The sequence below is a fragment of the Taudactylus pleione genome, unplaced genomic scaffold (genome assembly GCF_031769625.1).
Source record: "Taudactylus pleione unplaced genomic scaffold, aTauple2 ptg000041l, whole genome shotgun sequence".
NCBI lineage: Eukaryota > Metazoa > Chordata > Amphibia > Anura > Myobatrachidae > Taudactylus > Taudactylus pleione.
The window spans coordinates 52,951,585-52,973,398 of NW_028284443.1; the positions used below are offsets into that span (position 1 = coordinate 52,951,585).

A 21,814-nucleotide genomic window follows, 5' to 3' on the forward strand; every position below is an offset into this window, starting at 1 on the left:
CTCCTCCTGGCTCTAGCATCGGCTCGTAGAGTTTTTGAATTGAGTGCTCTGTCCTATAAGCACCGTACCTTCTGTTTCATGCTGATAGGGTGGAACTCCGGATGGTAGCCGCCTTCCTTCCCAAGGTAGTGTCGGCTTTTCATATTAATCAGCCTATTGTGGTACCATCTTGGGTGGAGGACTCTGGTGGTTCTTCTACCTTGGATGTGGTTGAAGCTCTCCGCATCTATGTTGACAGGACTGCTTCCCTCCGTAAGTCTGAGTCGTTTTTTGTCCTCTATGATGCGGTTCGGAGGGGTTGGCCAGCGTCTAAGCAGACTTTGGCACGTTGGATCCGGCTGACATTCATCAGGCTTGGGTTAATGCCGGCCGCCGGCCTCCTTCGTCCATTTCGGCTCATCCCACACGTTCTGTGGGTGCGTCATGGGCAGCCGGTAGGGAAGCCTCCACGTCACAATTGTGCCGTGCGGCCACTTTGTCTTCAGTTCACACGTTTGTCGAGTTTTACAAATTTGATATGTTCGCTGTTTCGGCATACCGTTTTGGCCGCCTAGTTCTGCAGGTGCCGCAGAGCGCTCCCGCACGTGGGGAAAACTTTGGGCCGTCCCCAGCGTAAGCACCTCCAGTGTCCCCTAGTGGATGAAAGAGAGAAAATGGTATTTTGGTACCTACCGGTAAATCCTTTTCTCTGATTCTACAGGGGACACTGGACGCCCACCTCAGCGCTCTTTGCCTGCCTGTTCGGTTTGTTCCGTATGTTGTATGTTTTGATTATTGTGTGTTCTTCTCTCCCTTTTACTCCGCTTGTTCTCCATCTCCTCTCGGTCTTCATTTTCTAAACTGGGGGCTGATGGGGCATAGATGGGGAGGAGCTTCACACTTCTAGATTATTTTAAAGTTCCAGCTCCAGTTATCCTCCCCTCTATACCACCAGCGTAAGCACCTCCCAGTGTCCCCTGTGGAATCAGAGAAAAGGATTTACCGGTAGGTACCAAAATCCCATTTTTTTTTGGTATGGCAGCAGCTTTGCACACAGTCTAAAACCTCCATCCAGCTTCTGGTACAGTGAGTGCTGTTGGTGGGAGATTTGCTGGATTGGGGAGCCATTAATTAGGAGAGGGGGTTGTGTGACACTTCTCTCACTCTATTGCTGTGCTTGACTGCTCTAAATTTCTTTTTTTTTCTCCTCACTCTGTGCCTGTGGGTCGATTGGTTGCTGTTATTGTCCTGTGGTGCAATGAGAGGCAGGGGAGCAGCATCAAAAGTGTCACAAAAATCATATGCCTGTGAAAAGTGTAATGCTAAATTCACTCAGGCTCACTCGGAGGGGGCTCTGTTGTGTGATTCTTGTGATGGGAGGGGACCTTGCCCCTGTCGACCCTGCCAAAGTACAGGACCTTTCACCTCCTTGGGTTGTGTCACTGGCAGGGGCCGTCCTTCTGAATTTTTAGAGCAGACTCCTGGCCGCTCGTATAGCTGTGGGTGACCACCCACAGCTATAGCGAGCGGCCAGGAACATGGTCAAGACCATCGCGACCATCGGGCTTGCGACGAAACCCTTGTGGTAGGGTCTTGTTGCCGCAAGCCCTGTAGTGCTTTTGGCTCTGACATCACTTGTGATGTCAGTGGGGCCAGCCCCAGACGGTAGTCATTCCCATGGGAACGCCTCCGTCTGGCCAGCCACGCCCCCGGCACGCCCACCAAAGGGGGCGTGCTGTCACTCACCATTGACAGCACGTCCCCTTTGTAGCGAGACCCATAGCGACGGCTTGCCCGTTGCTATCCGGGTCTAGCACATGCGCACGGCGGAGTCGGGTCTGTCGTGAGCATGTGCACTGGGCCAACTTCGACCCGCTTGCGAGCGCTCAGCGCTCGCGAGCGGGTCTGAATCAGGCACTGAGTTCTAGTTCAGGACCCTCATTGGTCTTGCAGGCAGAACCGGCCTGGGTACAACCTGAAGTCTGTTTATAAGGTTGCAGGGTTTCTTCTCCGTACTGCCTTGGTGGGGTCTTGAGTCAACTAGGCCAAGGAAAGGTGGGCGCAAGAGCTAGGGGTTTTGCATGCTGGAACACCAAGGTCGGATCTTGTTACCCTGGCGGAGCACATTAGAGAGTCTTCCATATGTTTGGGGCAGGCCTCTAGAGATAATGGGTTGCTTGGCTCTAGAATTTCAGCTTCGGCCATCGCTGCGCATCGGGCTCTTTGGCTCCATTCTTGGCAAGCAGACGCCGAGTCCAAGCAGGTGGTGGAGGAGTTACCGTTTTCCAGAGATATGCTGTCTGGTCCGGAACTGGACAAATTGATTTCTCAGGCCACTGGTGGAAAGTCCACTTTTCAGTCTTCCTCAGGTTCTACGTCTGCTTCGTGGAGATCTTATTCGGGAACTTCCTTTTGTTCCTTTCGAGTCCCCACTAGATTTAGTGGTCGTGCAAGAGGATCTTCAACTGTGGCTAGAGGAACAAGAGGTAGAGGAGGTGCCCAAGCCTGTGGCTGCCGGTCCACCTGGGGGCCCCCACGGTGGGAGCTCTGGTTTCTCGTTTTCAGGACGTCTGGTCACAGACTTGCACTGACATGTGGGTTTGGAATGTGGTCTCTCAGGGCTACCGAATAGACTTTGCGGTTCAACCTCCTCTTTTTTTCACAACAGGCCCGCCTTTTACGAGTGAGGAAGGAAAAAGTGTTACAGCAGGCTGTCGCAAGACTCCTGGAGGCGGAAGTTCCAGTTCCTTTGCACCAACATAAGGAGGGATTCGCAACAAAGTATTAAAAAGTGAAAGTTAGATTTAGGATTGTTTAGTTTGTCCCATTACTTTTGGCCCCTTAAAAAGTGGGAGGCACATATAGAAACCGTTGTAATTCCTACACCGTTCAAATGATTTGGATGTAATTACCCTCAAATTAAATCTGAAAGTCTGCAGTTAAATCGCATCTTGTTTGTTCCATTTCAAAGCCATTGTGGTGGTGAATAGAGGCCAAAATAATTGATGTATGTGGACTAATCTCTATTATTGTGCTCCAAAGTCTCTTATCCCTTGAAGTGACCCTACAGTAGATGCATATTACTGTACCGAGTCCCAATAAAGCAGCCTTACAGTAGCTTTGACCAGAAGACGCACACTAGGCATTACATAATGACAGAGCAACTGAAGTTCAGTTATTTTAAAGAACTCTACTGAACTGAAAGCATTTCTCTCAACATCCCACCGCAGTACAAATTTTATCAGTGAAGCACTCGGCATCTAGAGGTTAAGCAGTGTATTACATGCCATGGCTTATCTTTCGTTGCAGAATGCCACAGTGCAACCATCACATAACGTTCCATGGTGCAACACAGGAGGCCTGAATGGCGCGCTATGAGCAACAAACTAGTTTGGCACATCTGTACTTTTTTTACTACAGTTTTCCAAAACTAAATTTTTAACCCCAAAAATGACACATAATTATTGGCCAAATTAAGCTATTTAAATTATTTTTGTCTACTTTGTCATTAGGGGGGCTGCCTCCATTCATTTGGGGGGGTGTCCAAAAGGTTCTGAACCAGGTCCCCACATTTTTAGTCCAGAATAGTATTTTTTTTTTTCACAACTTTTCACCTGCTCTGAGATGGTGAAAACTTTTCGCCAGTTAATAGTCTATGGAGAATTTGCACGTGCGAAAAGTTCGGTAATCTAATTGTATGGTACACATTTTGTGCAAAAATTTTGCATTGACGAAAACCTTTCGCAAAAATGCTGATTTTCGCGTCTAACTAGATATGGCCCTATATATTGATTAATACTACTACCAACTACCCCTGATTTTCGTCTGATTCTATTACTTTTCATGTTAACCTGCTTGAAATGACAGCCTTTAGAGATGGTTTTTGAGCTGTTTTGTTTGTTTGAATCTTCTTTTAATTGTAGTGTAGAGGTACATTCTTTCAGACACTATTTTGCCAGCAATATTTGTATAGACAAAATACATCAAATGAGGAAATTAAGTTTGCTTTAATCATAGTAAGGTCTTTAGATATTGTTGTTTGACTTTTAGGGGGTGATGCAATTGCTTTTTAAGTGCTGTAATTAAAGGGCACCCAATGTTGCAATTAAGTCGTTTTTGGGCGCCCATTATTTATTGTGCTTGTCGCTTCTAGACTGTGGTTGGCAACGTAAAACTGTTATACCCGTCTAAAGTCCTTGTTAAGACGCCCAGACTGCTATTTAAGTGCCTCAACCAGGACTTAAGTCCTGGTTTTGGGCGCCCAAACGGCTAAACCCATCTAATCGCACATTTCTACTTGCCTCCTCAGAAGGGGACGAGCAGAAATGCCAACGGCTATCGCATCTGAATGGAGCAACAATTGAATTGCTCAGTTGGGCGCCCGGCACTGCCAGCGCTAACAACTGGATCACCCCCTTGATGTCCATTTCTATAATTTTATAAAAAGCAGTTTGAGAGTTTTATAATGTTAAATAATGATTCATAGTTAATAGAGATGTGCACAGACTCCCATGTTTTGGATCTGGATTAACTTTGGATCTGTATTTTTTATTAAAAATGTTAACTGCTAAAATCGCATAATTTGGGCCTGTTTTTTTGTTCCTACAGTATGATTAACCTTAACATTAATTTCCAGTCAATTTTGACCACCTCACAGCTCACAATATTGTTTACACTACTTTACACCAATATAGGCCAAAGGCTGCAGCAAGCTGGCTGGCTATAGTAAGTAACAGTGCAGCAGCACAAACGCACGGCAGATTAAAAAATATAGGCCATCTATGAAACATTGCCACACAGCAGTGGCAGATAGGATGGCAGTTTAATAAACTATAGAAATGTCAGTAGCAATGCCCCAAACAGTGCATAATGCAAAGAAAAGGTGCAAGATGGATTGTCCTTTCGCCCTAACAGCCACCCTTATGTTGGATATTAAAAAGGACTTGCACAGTTTAACAAACCAAGCACTTCAGACAAGGACTGACACTTTTGTGACTGAAGTCCTTGGTTTATTTTTGTGTCCCCCCACAAAACAATTTTTTGGAAGAACTACCTCCAATCATTACGAAGGAGGTTGATGATGAGGGTGTTGGCGGGGTCCATACTGCTGGTAGCTGATATTGGACTGCTTAATTTTGTTAAATTTCATGCACTCACTGCAAATGTGCAGTGATCGCGCTCAGCACAAACATTTATGGATCCCAGGGACCCCTCACTTTAAGAAATTGGCGTCCTACTCCATGGTTTCTGGGTCCCATCGCATATTATGGGAGATGAATGCAGGCAGCAGATGGGACAGCGCTGGGGGGCAAGGAGGGGGTTAAGGGTAGATAGCAGCTAGGGCAGTACTGGAGGGAAAGCGGCAGGCAGTACTTGGGGGTAGAGAGGAGGTAAGGATAAACAGCAGCTGGGGCAGTACTGTGGAGGGCAAGGGGGGGTTAAGGGTAGGCAATACTGGGGTTAGGGATGGGGTAAAGGTAGATAGTAGCTAGGGCAGTATTGGGTGCAAGGAGGGGGGTTAGTGCTAGGCAGTACTTTGGGTTAGGGAGGAGGCAAGGAGAGAGCAGCTGTGGCAGTACTGTGGAGGGTAAGGTGGGGTTTAAGGGCACCTGACTGTCAGTAACCACCTATTACTGAATCTGCCCACTGTGCAGTGGGAGTGTAACGTTGCTGCCACCACCAAACTTCTACCATCGGCATTTGGAACTGCTTACGAACACCAAGGCACCTACCGTCTGCACCTGGAACCACTTCTGTGTATGCATTGAGGAGCTGCGACCACACCTCCTGATTGGTGTCGGCTGACTCCCCCTGATCCTTCACAATGGACCAGGCTCTGCACGGTAGCTGGCAGATGGCTTGAGCATGGAGTCACTGGGCTCAATCCAGAACAGCCGGGGAAAGGAATAGCGCTTGGCACAATTCTGTTGTCACAGGATTCAGATGTAGTCGAGGCAAGATATTTATTGCTCAGGCTTTAAAGACTCTTCCCACTTGTGATGTTATTTAAAACCGTTTCTTCTACTGTGGTTATTTTCAGCACTGATTTTCATTTTTATTTTTTTTACACCTCTTCTCCAGTGAGAAGGGCTTGCATTGTCATGAGGCAGAAGATGCCTCACTGACTGCAGTTGGAGAACCACCACTCACAATAAAGACCAAGGCCTGAGCTTTTCCTTGCCACTGTGTGTGGTGAATGGCATGTTGGCAACTTTATATTTTACTGCCTTAAATTTTTCCCTTTATTAGGTGTTGTTTTTTTCTTTTACCAATATAAAATTTATAATTTTTTTTTTTTTTTTTTTTTATAGATGTCCTGACTAAAAGCCTCTCTACCCTTGAGCATTTGCTTTAGTGGATAACGTTGAAGTGGTATCGTCATGACTGGTGGTGGCAGCAGAGCTGGTGCATGGTTGCTGCTCCTGCTATTCTGTTGATTGCCGTGTTCATTATTGACGCTTAACTTTTTTTTTTTTTTTAAATTATATATTTTTTGTGAACAAAAATTGAAGACTTTTACTCACCGTAAAATCTGCTCCTTAGAGTCCATCTGAGGGATTCCATTACTTCATGGTTATGTAGAGTGAGGTGTGGAGTCGGATACTAGGTAATTGGAACTGGCTCCTACCCACTAATTAACCCCTTTCCTTTCACCATATGTTTAACAAAGCTGGAGAAAAACCCACGGAAGAACTGAGAAACCAAAAACCAGCAGGTATCTAGTGTGAAACCAAACAAAGGAGGGATCTCTGAATCCCCCAGATGGACTCCAAGGAAGAGATTTTACGGTGAGTAAAAATCTGATTTCCTTTTCCATCCATTATGCCATTACTTCTGGGGTATACCAAAGCAAGCCAGTTAATGATGGGAGCGTTGGAACTGACCGCTCTAAGAAACTTTTGCTCAACGCTGCCATCCCTTGCGCCAAATGTATGGAAGCGGTAACATTTTCTAAAAGTGTGTACGGATGACCATGTAGCTGCTTTGCACAGCTGCTCAACCGAGGTACCATGCCGTACAGTCCAAGAAGCCCCGATGGCACGAGTCGAGTGGGCCCGAATTGAGGTCTGAACCATCGCATTCGAAGACAAATATGCCTGCCGAATGACACAAGTGACCCATCTAGCGATAGATCCTTTCGAGGGTGACCAGCCTCTTTCTACTTCAGGGTCCATAGGGTATCCACAGGATACCTTGGGGGTATAGGTGATGACGTCAGGCATCGGGCACCATAGAGTTAAGTTTTCAGCCTCCCAGGATGCACTAGGGTCCCCCTCCTATACCCCGCCCCCGAGCCAAGGCATCTCAGTTTCGTTTGGTGCCCGGCCGGAGTCGGATGCACCTGTTTAGAGGGGGGCTAGAATTAGCCCCTGAAGTTTTCTACAAGCAGCTGTGGCTGCTCATCTGGATGTACAGCATGGACAGTCAGTACTGACGTCCATGCTGTCTTCCCTACACCCCCGCCGTTACCAGAATGCCGGTACTGATCCGGGGATGCTGGTAGGCATCTGGGGTCACAGCTAGCGGTGACCCCAGATGTTTGGGACCATGGCCGGATTCAAGGGGGCAGCAGGTAAGCAGCGGGGTCCCGCGGTGGGTCCCTGCTGAGCACATGGTCCAGAGTCCCCAGGCAGGGGGCTCCCTGGGGACTGGCTGCAGCGTGGAGCCAGGTACCTAACCTGCGCTTCCACTACCTCCCTGGGACAGCGGACCGCGGCTGAGCGGTAGCGCTGCGGTGTCCCAGGGGTTAATTGCATGCCAGGGGAGCGCGCCTTCCCTGTAACACAGCCGGTGCCTCCCCCGCTGCACACAGTCCTCTCCGCTCTGCTGACTGGCCCTGTGAAAGCACTCCTCCCCCAGGCCGGCCTCCTCTCTGCTCCTCGGTGGCCATCTTTTGCTCCAGGGCAGATGGACTCAGGCAGAAAGGGAGCTTCCGATAAACATCTTGGAACTCCGCGCTGTTTTCAATGTTCTCCAGGGTCATCCCGTGCAGGTCCAGTCGGACAACGCCACGGCCGTGGCCTACGTAAATCGGCAAGGAGGAACCCGAAGTCGGGCGGCACTCGTAGAGGTGTCCCGCACCTTTATGCAAGGTGTTTTTCTAATCCAGCCGCCATTTGTTCCATCGGTGGCGCCTTGGGATTTGGCTGTGGTCCTGAGGGCTCTCCAGGGACTGCCGTTTGAACCACTGGGCTCAGTGGATCTTAAATGGCTGACAGCCAAAACAGAGTTCCTTCTGGCCATCGCTGCGCACTCGTCCTGATGTTCTTCCCAAAGTTGTTTCCCGGTTTCATTTCAACAAGGAAATCGTTGTGCCGGCTTTTAACTCTCCTGACCTTTCAGTAGGTGAGGCCACTTTGGACGTTGTGCGGGCCTTAAGGATTTATGTTGATCGCACTTCTTCGTTTAGGAAGTCGGGCGCCTTGTTTGTCCTCTATGGCTTCCGTAAAAAGGGTTGGCCTGCTTCAAAGCAAACTTTGGCAGGCTGGATCCGTATGGCAATTTCAGAAGCTTATCTTCATGAAGGCCTGCCGGTTCCATCTTCTGTGAGGGCTCATTCCACTAGGTCTGTGGGTCCTTCGTGGGCAGCTCGACGTGGTGCCTCTGCAGTCCAGATATGCAAGGCACCACGTGGTCCTCTGTCCATACCTTTTGTGAGGTATTACGTGTTTGACACCTTTGTCTCTCAGGATGCTTCCTTCGGGCGGCGGATTCTCCTTTCAGCACAGGAGCGTCCCCACCCTTGAAGGATACTGCTTTGGGACATCCCCAAGGTATCCTGTGGATACCCTATGGACCCTGAAGTAGAAAATGAGATATGGTAATAACTTACCTTTGTTATCTCTCTTTCTACGAAGTCCATTGAGTTCCACAGGACTCCCGCCCTGTCGCACCTGTGCTGCAGATGGGCTTTGCTCTGGTCACCAGTTTTTCCGTCTCCCTCTGGTGAGAATGTGATTCTTGTGTGTGTCCAGATCTTTTTTTTTTTTTTTCTCTCTTCCTTCTCCTCCTCCGGCCTATGGATTGGTATGTAACTGAGATGCCTTGGCTCGGGGGCGGGGTATAGGAGGGGGACCGTAGTGCATCCTGGGAGGCTGAAAACTTAACTCTATGGTGCCCGATGCCTGACGTCATCACCTATACCCCCAAGGTATCCTGTGGAACCCTATGGACTTCGTAGAAATAGAGATAACAGAGGTAAGTTCTTACCATATCTCATATTTTTTGGTGCATCAAACGCCACCAACGGGGAATACGTACGCCTCAAAGACACAGTACAGTCTAAGTAAATGTGTAACGCACGTACCACATCTAACAGTGCTAAGGAAGAAGCTTCACTAGTCAATGGGGGGAGTTCAGTGTGATGATGAATCGCCGTGGGAGGGAGCTGCCGCAGCTATTGAATTCAATGCGCTGTGTGCTTTGTTGGGAATTGGGTAAGTCAGAGAATACTGGTTCTCGTGACTTAACCTGGCCGTTAAGACGTGTTAACTGTCATTCACCAACTAAAGTGCCGGGTGCATGGCTGTTAGCGCCTCACTAAGCCTGCAAAGAGCTGCGCGCCTGGCACTTTTGTTGGATTTCCCCTCTCATCCTCGGGGGGGTGCGAGAGGAAATCCTTTAGCCACCTAAACAGCGCGTTGTATTGAATAGCTGCGGGAACTCCCTCCCGTGGCTATTCTACATCACACTGAATTTATTCTCCCCCCCCACTGAATCCTGGCGAACTGCTGGAAGGACAATATCCTGGTTAATGTGGAAAAGCCGATACCACCTTCGGACGAAAGGAAGGTTTAGTGCGTAACACTACCGTATCCTCGTGAAAAATGAGAAGCAGAGATTTACAAGAGAGCCGCTAACTCAGATACCCTTCTTGCCGAGGCAATGGTCAAAAAGAAAACAACCTTCAAAGAGAGATCGCAATTCTGCAGATTCCAAAAGCTCAAACTGTGCCTTTTGAAGTGCCTCCAAAACTATATGCAAGTCCCAAGGAGGAACCGTCAGGACATAAGGAGGCTGTATGCGAAGAACCCCCTGCAAGAAGGTCTGAACTTTAGGAATGGTGGCCAATTTCCTTTTGAAACAAAATCGATATGGCCGAAATTTGTCCCTTAAGAGAGGGCAATCTCAGACCCTTAACAAACCCCTCTTGCAGAAAAGACGAGATCGGATACTCTGAACCTTTTGAGGTTTGAACTTGTGGTGGTCCCACCAAGAAATATATATCTTCCATATCCGATGATAAATCTGGAAAGTAACTGGTTTGCGAGCCTGTATCATGGTTTTCACCACAGATTCTGAAAAGCCTTTGGCCCTCGGAATTTTGGATTGAAGAACAATGTCGTCAAAGTCAAGTGAGGCAATTTGGGGTGACGGCATGGACTCTGAAGTAACGGATCTTTACGCAGGGGCAGATGATATGGAACGTCTGCCAACATGGTCACAAGAATTGTGTACCAATGATGGCATGGCCAGTCTGGAGCCACCAGAATGACTGGTTGTGCCACTGATTTAATCCACTAAATTACCTTTGGTAACCTTACCAGAGGAGGAAAGATGTATCTCAGGTGAAACATCCAAGGTGCTGTCATGGCATCCACCAGAGATACTGAGATCCGTACCTTGGAAACTTCTTGTTGAGACGAGAAGCCATTAGATCTATGTCTGGAGATCTCCATCTGGCAACTATTTCTACAAACAATTCCTATTCCCCTGAATGTACACTATGGCAACTTAAGAAGTCCGTCTCCCAGTTATACAACCCCGGAATGTAAATTGCCGAAATAGCTGTAACACAATTTTCTGTCCAATGAAGTATGTTTTGTTTATATAAGCAATTGCCGTGGCATTGTCTGATTTGGATCCGCACTGGTAGGTTCCTTAGATGGCCTTGAGCCTGAACCAATGCATATCGAATTGCCCTTAATTCCAGTATATTGATGGAAATTGAGGCTTCCTGGACAGACCAAAGACCCTGTAGGTGTCTGTCTAGAACCACTGCTCCCCAGCCTTTAGGCTGGCATCTGTGGTGACAGTGGTCCAATTTATTACTGACAATTGGCAACCCCTCTTCAGATTTGCATCCTATAGCCACCACCGGAGAGATTGCCGGGTCTGCAGAGATAATCTGAACATCTGCCTGTTTAATCAAGGGTCTGGCTTCACCCATTGATGAAGCAATTGGTTTCTGGTGAAGGGAACTGCTTCGAATGAAGCCACCATTTTTCCCAGTATATGCATACCCCTGAGATACGATACCTCTGTAAAACGGTTCTTATTCTGGATTGAAGATCCTGAATATTTGCCTGCGGAAGAAACACTCTGACACTGGGTGTCGAAGAGAATACCCCAAAATACCATCCTCTGAGATGGAATTAAATTTGATTTGGGAAAATGGATCCAGCCGAATCTCTGTAGCATGCCTAAGGTATGGCCTGAACCAGGCTTCTTTTAATATTACCTCAAAATGTGAAAAATTCTGGGAAAACAGATACATGTTTCCTCTTACGTTTTAAAGAAAGAAACTGAAATAGTCTCTGGAATAGCTGTTTCCTTTAGATGCAAAGTCTACCTGACCACATCTATTAACATAAACTCCTGAATCGGAATGGGAGTCACCCTCCCAGTTTGAGGTGTCTTCCTAGTCATAATCCATTTCCCCTTCTTACCGGGAAGAGGTAGCTGAAGCTTCTTCTCCAGGAAAATCCACCAAGGAATGGCCTGAACATCTTAGTGGCTGTGGCCCCTGTGGATGTTACCATTTTATTTAGGGACGTTGCCATCTGAGCGAGACCTCGTACTATATTCTGGGCCCATCTCGGCTCTACCGAGGGTTCAGACAAAGGAGCAGCTTGAGTACAGGGTATCACATAATTTGCCTGAGAGTGACGTAATTCAGCTATGGCCTCAACCATAGACCTGGCCCGATCAGGCATCACCAGCTGTTCAGCTGAACCTCCCGGTAATAAATTTCCCTGTGAACAACCGGCACAGAGCGACCCTGGATTTGTGCCTTTTTTTTGTCAATTTTTTATTTTTTTTTTCTTCACATTTTATAAAAGTATAAACAGTGACCCCTAGTTTTTTTTTTTTTGGAACCCTTGTCTGGCTTATCCATAGAGAGAGAGAGAGAGGCTAGACAAGTCTAACCAATACAGATGGCTACCTAAGAAGGAGAGGCTTCACCCATCTGTTAAATGGAAAAAACCCCGGACTCCTAGAAGTCCCTATTCTTTGCAAAAAAAAAACAGAGGCAAACAAATTCTTAGTATACCCCTGTATGTTACTGCCTAAATTCCTGAGAAAAAGTGCAGTAAAAGGTGCTTAGATATACATCACAATACTATAAGCCCAACAAAGATCACCAGGTTTATATCCTAAGTAATAATCCTAATTAACTGCTTATCTGTTAGTACACAGCCAACCCCCTGTATCATCTGCTGTGAGACTCCTCCAAGCAGAACTTCCGCAACTCTCATCGGCACTATTGTTGGGGTAGGGCGAGGGGACAGGGCATGACATGATTCTCACTCTGTAGCAGTGGGAGCTGCTGCAACTGAAATAACTGGGGGAGGCGTGGCCGAGAACGCCCGTCCTGCTTTACTCAGGACACCTTATGTAATCCTAGCCTCCGGACACTACCCGCGGCATGATGACCTTTCCAATGGTGCGCCCGCAAGTGCAGTGGTGCCGCGTCCTGGAACAGATCAAGCCTCTCTCACACAAAGGCCAGCAGCACCTTGCTGCTCTGTAATCCCCTCTGGTGGGTCCCCAAGAGCGGCAGGTGCTGTGGAAGCCCAGGGAGGTGTGAGACACGCCTTACAGTGCGAGTAATAGAATACCTGTCCGCTCTGCTCAGAAGCAGCGTGCCTGGAAACAGTACATAGAGGCAACAAGATCTTTTACATATATCTGTAAAAAGTTTACCTTTTCTCTGCCAGAGGTCTTCTCGGATATGTGTCTGGTATGGAGAGAGACCCAGGGACTATGTAGTTTGGCTGACTCTCTCAGGGGCCGTCTTTACCTCTATTCTATCTACTCAGTTAGTGCTTGTCGCCTGTTGCCAGGAACAAAGCACCCAAACTAAAACCGTAAAATAAAGAAACTATACCTAACTAAAAGCTAGGACCTAGCCAGTACCTTACTCCAAGGCACTAAAAACAAGACTGAGCTTATGGTGGAAGGGGAGGAGTTATATAGGGGGTGGGAGCCAATTTCAAATCCCTGAAGAAGGCTTTAAGGCCGCTACGCGTCGGAGCTGACTCTACTCCCCTGAGATTTGCAACAAGCTACACAGAACTTCCGCCGAGAGGTGAACACAGATGGCCGTCTGTAGCACACCAGCTGTATCCAGTATCGTGAGACCCGCACCCGGAAGTATCTCTGTCACAGAGCGGACCAACGAGGCTGCCGAAGGAACCAAGCCAGAGTGCAGCATGTCCACGCACTCCGACATACCGAACCGAGGAGAAACCAGGATGAGCTTAATTCCATACCCCCCCGCTTTGAATCCCGGGGCTTCGGTAGTGGAGAAGTGAGGAAGGGACACAGCTTATTGGAAGAACACTGTGGGTAAGTAGGGTACGGGACACCGCACCTTGAGGCCCTACAAACCATTGGAACTATACATCTTTGCACAGTGACTATTATCAGTGATTACCACATTAGCCAACAGCGGTTGGCACATACTTTTATCAATCAAGGTTTAACCAATTAACATTGAGCCACCCGCTATCATACCAAGCAATATCCATTATTCCACCAATCCACATTATCAAGGTTGACTTTCTTTACCGGAGTACTCCTTTTTTTTTTTTCCCCTATTCCCTCAATTCTTTTTTCCTTTTCTTTTTTTTTTTTTGGTGCTTTATCCAATAAACTAGCTTGGCCAGTATTACCTAGAGGACTGTCACTGTAGGTGGCACTGCCCATCAAAGACAGAGTCACTAAACCTGACTCTCTGTCACTAGACTCACTACTAGGCTAGCTAAGCTAAACTACCCTCCTTCCCCCTCCCGCAGAATTGTAGCGGGAAAGACTTATATAGGATCCAAAATGAACAAGGGCTGACGCCGGGAAGATGACGTTACGCCTAGTTCTCGGATTCGAAAATTGTGCGAAGATCCGAGCAGCGGCTCAGATCTCCTCGGATATGGTAAGTTCGGTTTCAAGGAAACCGAACCCGCTCGTCTCGAATAGTTAACTGATTTTAGAAGTCTCAAATCTGCCCATATCTTGTGATTATCATGTTTGTCTTTTTGGGGGAAATTTAATTAGCATTGCGGGGATGTAGCTCCCGGCTTAAGTGCCTGGAGCTTTTCAGTTGCTCACACTGTAAGCCCGCGACTATCTAGTGCCTTGGGGCTAGTTGCGGTCTTACCACGTGCGGTAACAGCATTGCGTCTGGCATTTAACTCTGTAGATGGAGTGTACTGCAGCTAAGCCCTGAGCATTAATCACTGTAAAGTGCGTTTTCCGGGTGAAGTGCTGGGCATGATGCATTCAATTGAATAGCTCCAGGAGGCACATCCCTGTGATGCTAATTGAATTGCTCCTATAGTTTTTTGTTTTGTTTTTTGTCTGGTCTCTCCCAGTCATGTGTGTTCTGTTAATAATGAATCTTTTTTTTCTAAGGTGCAAAAAAAGTTCTGTAACGGCGTCCATAGGCAACAGCATACAAGATTACATGGGGAAAACAGTAAACAATATGCAGACAGTAAGCAAATTGACTTGGATACATAATTACCACCGACAAAAAAATAAAATTGCATTACAAGGTATGAGCAGAGGTCCCTTCTCGCAAGATTCTAAAAGGGCAGTGGAGGGACACAGAGTGGGATTGGGGAGTAGAGCAGTGGGGGTGCAGATTTGGAAAGTTTCATCTTGAGAATTTCATACTTAATTTAGACACTTCTCGTATACAGTATATAGCAGAAACCTGCAACGTACCCTATAATATGGATTTCTATACGTATACAACGAACTTTATAAGCTGGTGTGCTTGCGTGATTTGTGGAGCTCTGTCTGTGGCCAAATTGACTCTTAATAATGCCCATTTAAACATTGTGAGTTTTTAATTGAGAGTGTTGTGGAAGTGCCTATATCTGGCCATGACATTGACAGTATATTGTAAACAAGCTGTAGCCAACATTAGCACTCCAACTGCTGTGAAACTACACGTCCCTGCATGTCCTTCCACAGTTTTTAGCAAGCACTAAAGGCAAAACACTGGCAGGGCATGCTGGGATGTGTAGTTGTAAATCAGCTGGAGTTCTGCATTACTCCTGTTGTAAACTGTGATGACCAGGGCTTTCTACTCCTGTGTAGTGTGTAGCATTTTTAGCAACCTTGTATGTATGTGTCCTGTGGCATGTATTTTATTTATTTTTACATATTCATTATACTGACTGTCTGGCACTCTGACATTTGGTGGTGTTATAACAAATGAAGATGAAGTAGAGGCTTATAAGATATGCAATGTAACATTTTATTTTTGTTTGTTTTTTCAATAGGTTAATCTATCCATCTGCTAAATTGAGAATTTCCCTGAATAACTTAATCATGCCTACAAATCAGGTTCTTCAGCCGGTTTTAAAAATGAAAGTAGATGAACTATTTCTGTATTGGTTGAGTGAGACACCAACACAGTTGCTACTAAAGGACTATGTAAGAAGAATAAAGATTGGAGAAAATGTTATGCCTGAGACCTTTGAAGATGACGGAGACTTTTCTGTTTCAAGTAGTAAAATGCAGTCTACACATAAAATGGTGGATAACTTATCTTTATCACCAGTGACTCCTTGTAGTCCACCATATCACTCACCATCTGCTCTCCCCAATGGTGCCTTTGGCAGCCCAAGAAGCGGATTTACTCCCAGAACACGCAGATCTACTGGATCGAGATTGGTAAGTGTGTGTAGATGTATTATGACTCTGGGTTGAGAGTAGTTTGCTCCCCTGTTTAATACCACATAGATTATATTTGCTGTAGATGGTATGCTGTCCAGTACCCATATTGTATGACCCAAGAGTAAACCAGTGCATTCTCCACAGGAAGAAATTGTTTTGAGAGGGGAAAGCAGCTTGTTTATTGCGGCCTCATTGGGAACCTAAAGGCAGATGCCAACCTTCTAAAATAGTTATGGAAGGGTCTGCTATATTTTCTGTTTTTGCCCTATTTAATTTCCATGTATGCTCCATGTAATTTTCTCCAGACATCAATTTCATGTTTATTAGATCCCCTAATGATCCTTTTTGCCACAGCCCAGGCTGTTTGGTAGAAGCTGGTTAAAAGGGATCAGGAATATAAAATAAGTGTTGCAATGTTCTGTATGGAGTGTATATAATGTCTATATGATATTGATTTGGCTTTCTGAGATCTTCTAAGCAGTTCCAGGTTAACCATAATTGGCATGTTATTAGAGATGCATTTATTTTGACCCTCCCATAAATACCTTTTTCTGGAATGCCTTGGAGATTACTGGTTTATAATGTTAATATGTGCCCTGCCCCATTTGTGAGTGCCAGCTTGCATCTGCAAAGTGCCTGAGAGCCTTTCTACCAAACTTAGTGCTGGTCCTGTCCTTGTTGAGTGGTTGGCAGCCCGATCTTGCTCATCTTGAGATGTGATTGGCTGAAGCACCCATCCTGGCTTGTGATTGACAGGGAGCTGTCGGTCAGAGCTGTCTGCTCTGCTGCCTTGTCTATAGTGTCCGCGGAGGAGCTGCCACCACCACATGACCTCTATGGCAGTCAGTTTGGGATCCCTTTGGTAGTGAAGGATAAGCTGTATTTCAAGGAGTGTTACTGGAGGTGGGGTCTGGGCTGAGCAGTGTTCCGGGAATGTGTGTATCTCGGCTGGAAGAGTGAATGCATCTAGTAGACCAAAGGTGAGCAAGAACTGCAGCACACACCCCCCCCCCCCATTGTTTTGTGTTCCAATAGTGTGGCATCCTAGCATCTCCCTGCACCCCCACTCTCCTGTGTTCCACAAAGCACCAGGCGTCCCCGGGTGCCACACAACACGGGGTGCATCTACTGTGCAGCCTCATAAGTAGCCAAATGTACAATGCAGCACCATCCCTGGGCATATATATCCTGCATTTACTGTGCTACCACTATGCTGAATACATGATGCTTATAGCATCGCCCAGCAGAAACAGCCTACTATAGATATAGAAAAACCCTGCGACCCCGGCACTCTGTGGTCTCAAACATATATCTTGCTGTGGTGCCCTCCTAGAGTGTCTGTCCTCCGAAACGTTAGAATAAAGGAAGTATTTTTTTTTTTTTTTTTTACTTATTACAAGTCTGGGTGAGTGCCACCTATACCTCCCAGGGGAAAAAAAGGAGAGAGAGGGAGCGAAGGAATAATTCTGCTATCTCTCTGATGGGTTTGTTTTGATTTTTCAGCCTAATGATGGCTTGCTTCACTGATAGTGACAGCTCTTTGGATCTCATATTGAGAGTCGACAGCAACTGATTCCAATGCAAATTTCACACCTAGAATCAACTCCAGACCTTTTACCTGCTTAACTGATAATGAAATAACAAGGGAATAGCCCACACCTGTCCATGAAATAGCTTTTGAGTTGATGGTCCCATTACTTTTGGCCCCTTAAAAAGTGGGAGGTACATATAGAAACCGTTGTAATTCCTACACCGTTCACCTAATTTGGATGTAATTACCCTCAAATTAAATCTGAAAGTCTGCAGTTAAAGCACATCTTGTTTGTTTCATTTCAAAGCCATTGTGGTGGTGAATAGAGGCCAAAATTTGAAAATTCTGTCAATGTCCCAATATTTATGCACCTGACTATATATGTGTATAGTTATAACTGCATGTTCTAGAGATCAATCAGTCACATGACAAAAATTACCAAACTTCACAAAAAAAGCAAAAATACCTATGCAAAAGTAAAAATACACGGATAAATAAACAAAGTTTTTTTTTTTCCTTTACAAAAAATTATTAAAATGAAGATAAATAAACAAAAAATAATACATAATAATAAATGGTGGTAATGTCCATACTGAAATGGAAATGAATACTTAAAGCAAAAAAAGGTGTGAGTTGGGGGGGGGGGGGGGGATGTATGGACTACCAGTGATGTTAATGTGGTGTATGTGAAAGCTGCAATGTTCTCACTACAATAAAAACCTATACCCCAACTAAAAATAATATTAATAAATATAAATAATAAAAATAAAATTAATTCAGAAATATTGTCACTACATTAAGCTCTATTGCCTCATTGAGGCCATCAGGATAAAGTGGGCTATATTTCAACATCCAAAAAATAGAGGCCAAAATATGAAAATTCTGTTAATGTCCCAATATTTATGCACGTGTGTGTGTATGTGTGTGTGTGTGTGTGTGTGTGTGTATGTGTATATATATATATATATATATATATATATATATATATATATATATATATATATATATATATATATATATATATATATATATATATATATATATATATATATATATATATATAATATATTTCTCCTTCACTAAATTAGACTATTTTATGCAGATTCATCACACAAAATTCTGATTACCTGTAATGTATTTATTTTTTTTAAGGTAACAAAAAGGTAAAAAGCTAAGGGGGGTGAATACTTTTGCAAGGCTGTATATGTGTGTGTATGGATAGATAGATAAAAAAAAATTTAAGGTAGCTAGTGTGTATCTTATTTTTGTTTGTTTGGTTTATTTTTTCCCCCATATTCCATTAATTATTTGTTCAGTAGTACAGATCAGAGGTACCTGAATCTTATTTTATGCTCAGGATTTATTTAATTTTTTGTAAATGACCCCTCTATTTTGAAAATTAGGGCTGCAAATTTTTCCCAATGCACCGTTTTCGCCTGTTTCCGAAGGATCGCCCTATTCAATTCCAGGATGTTTTCGTCTAGGCGAAAACTAACAGATGAAAAAGTTTATCCACCCAAAAGATGTACAAAATCCCTATTTTTATTTTTTTATTTTTTTTTTATTAAAAATGTGGGGACTTGGTGCAGAACCTTTTGGGCACCCCCTAATGACTAATTAGGCAAATAAAAGTAAAAATGTATCTTGGTACCCCCTAAAAAAAAATTTCATTTTTGGCGTGAAAATGTAAAAAGTGTTTTAAGTACAGTATTGGGTCAGGTATTTTTTGTGGTGCTGTATGGATGGGACAAGTGTTTTTAGGTTTGAAAGGGGACGCAACAGCTTTTTTTTTTTTTTTTCCAAAGTTTTTTTAAAATGCACTTGATTAACTCATTCATTAAAATATACTAGTATCCATTTAAATGTACCCCCAAATTAACTACAGCATTTATTTTTCACCAAAGAAATTGCTTTATATAATTTTTTTTCACACTAATTCAAAAGTGCTTTTAACAGCCATTTGACTGAATTTAGGAACCCAAATACTTTTATTACAGCTATTAATACACTTCTATATTGATTACCAGGGTCAGTTAAATTTTTTTGAGGGGTACAGACTGATTCCCCCCACAAAAAAGTCCTTTTCGCTATTCGGATGTCCGTGTTTTCACCTGTTTTGCAATTGAATAGGGTGAAAAGCGGGAGCACGCAATGTGAAAGTACGCATTAACCTTGTCTCAAAACAGGCGAAAACATTGCGCTTTTCACCGATATCTGCTTTTCGACGCTAATTGAATACAGGCCTTAATTGGGCAAATTTTGGCAGCTTTCTTTCTAAACCCTTATTTCCCTTCAATGCTTGACCCTACCATCCTTCTCTAGCTGAATCAATAGTATTAGTATGGCATGGTATTTTCCCAGAAAATTTTAGAGGACAGTCAAATAATTACTGATTGAAATAATTAACTCTGTTAAAGTGGCCAGGAGCTAATTCAATTCTTTCTTGCTCCCTAGTGCACGGGATTTGCCACTTTGAACGGGATTAGCCGCTTAAAGTACCAAGTGCTTAAATTAAGAAATGTCAGCCTGCAATATCTCCTTTATGACTAAAACTCTCCAGAGTATGGAATAAAGTTAACATGAGTCATTTTTTGTTTTTGCTTGTTTGTTTGTTTTTTAGTTCCTAAAGTGGACACCTATGTCTTGAAGTATAGAGCCAGAGGGCGTGGAGCTCCTGTTCCCTGGATTTCTTCAAATCTCTCTGGGCATATTGTCCAATTATCAGCCTGTTCTGCTGATAATCGTCTGATCAGGCCAATGACTGAACAGTGTATTGCGCAACCGATCAGTATTTATCGGTCTGTCGGACATGCAGAATTGTCCAGCATGTCCGATAGATCTAATAAATGCCAGCCGCATTTGGCAGTATATGCACTGCCGTGGCCAACCGTTGAACATTTCCCCTGTTCCTTCCTATAGGAACAGGGAAATGTTTCCTCCCCAGCGAAACATCTGTGTAAAGCCACGATATCTGGTTTACAGCTTGTCAGATAAAATGTCTGTTAGACTGACATATTTTATCTCCAGGTATGCCCAGCGTTAGTGATTTGAGAATATTTTAAGTGGTGCAAGTCATGATATTGACCAGACTCATGTTGAATGCATGCACTAGGCTAACCAATAACAGGAACCCTATACTATGGTGTAATTTCCTGCAAAACAGATCATTAATAATTTATTTGAGCTCTCTAAGCTTTAAGAATAATCTGATCTTGTTTAACTCTACTATTGCTAAAGCTTTCGGATGCACTAATAGTTGAATCCAGTAGGTGGCAATGGGGAGAAACTATGAGCGTCAGTCATTCTAAACCGTGTATAACTGGGCCTGCAGTGTTTTTGCACCTTAGTGCCCCTGCTGTTGCTAAACCTATTGTTTCTTTACCTGACACAATTTTATATAATCTGGTCATATTCCCAAGGCATGTAATACCGTTAATTATCATTAGAAGTGTTGTGACCAAGGTGTTTTATGAAACTACAGTACTCTTTGCTACATGTTTTTTCCAAAGGCCTATAGAAAAGTGTTCATTAACAGCGCAGCAACTTTTACAAAATTGCAAATGCCCTCCTCTGTCCACTTTATTCTCGTTCTAACCAAACCATTCCACAGTAACAACCATAGTAAGAAATCTGGAATAAAATTTGACATGTGCAAGTTTCCTAGATTTTGCAAAAGTGTTTGACACTTTACTGCTAAGCAAACTTAAGTGCTGCAGTATAGACACTTGTGTACTAAAATGGTTCAGCCCCTTATATATCGGGTAGATCCCAGTTTGTCTTTCCCTGGATCCAACTCTAAATACCCATGTTCTTGTGGTTGTCTGGGCTTTATTCAGTCACTGTTATTTGAGATATTATAAACTTCCCAATTATCAATTACCTGAGCTACAGATTAGACACTAGAATCCAAAAATAAGAATATTGGGTATATATGGTTTGATACATGCCTATCATTTAATTTGCATATACTCATTTTTGTATATTGACAACTAAAAGTAATTTCTAAACGGGACCAGCTCTTTAGGAAAATGTTGCCTTAATGTCATGGCCAGAGAAAATGCATTGCACAATTGGGCTAATGCCTAAAGCTGGCCACACACTAGACTATTTTCTGCACGATTTCGATGCATCGGAACGACCATTCGTGCAAATCGACTATTGTGTACACTCAGTGTCTCTGACTACGCCTGCGCATCGACGGAGACCTCTCCCATCAGACCTGTTGCAGGTCCGATGGGCGACATTGTCTGGGGGGAGGGCATGTTGCCGAATGCAGCATAGCCCCCTGCCTTCGCAATGTCGCTTCCGACATCAGCAAGTGTGTATGCACTTGAACCGCTGCGTACGACATCGCTGGGTACACACATCGTTTAATATGTATCCAGCCAAATATAG

General features: G+C 44.5%; 1 protein-coding gene across 2 annotated transcripts in view; it reads left to right on the forward strand.

The window, feature by feature from the left end:
• LOC148538171 (serine/threonine-protein phosphatase 2A regulatory subunit B'' subunit beta-like) overlaps window positions 1-21,814 on the forward strand; it is a 127,485-nt gene that overhangs the window by 11,859 nt on the left and 93,812 nt on the right. For both annotated transcript variants that reach the window (XM_088456891.1, XM_088456899.1), the window contains exon 2: window positions 15,492-15,885. In XM_088456891.1, coding sequence (XP_088313017.1) covers window positions 15,541-15,885 — 345 coding nt within the window. In that variant the 5' untranslated portion in view covers window positions 15,492-15,540. The remainder of the gene's footprint in view (window positions 1-15,491; window positions 15,886-21,814) is intronic.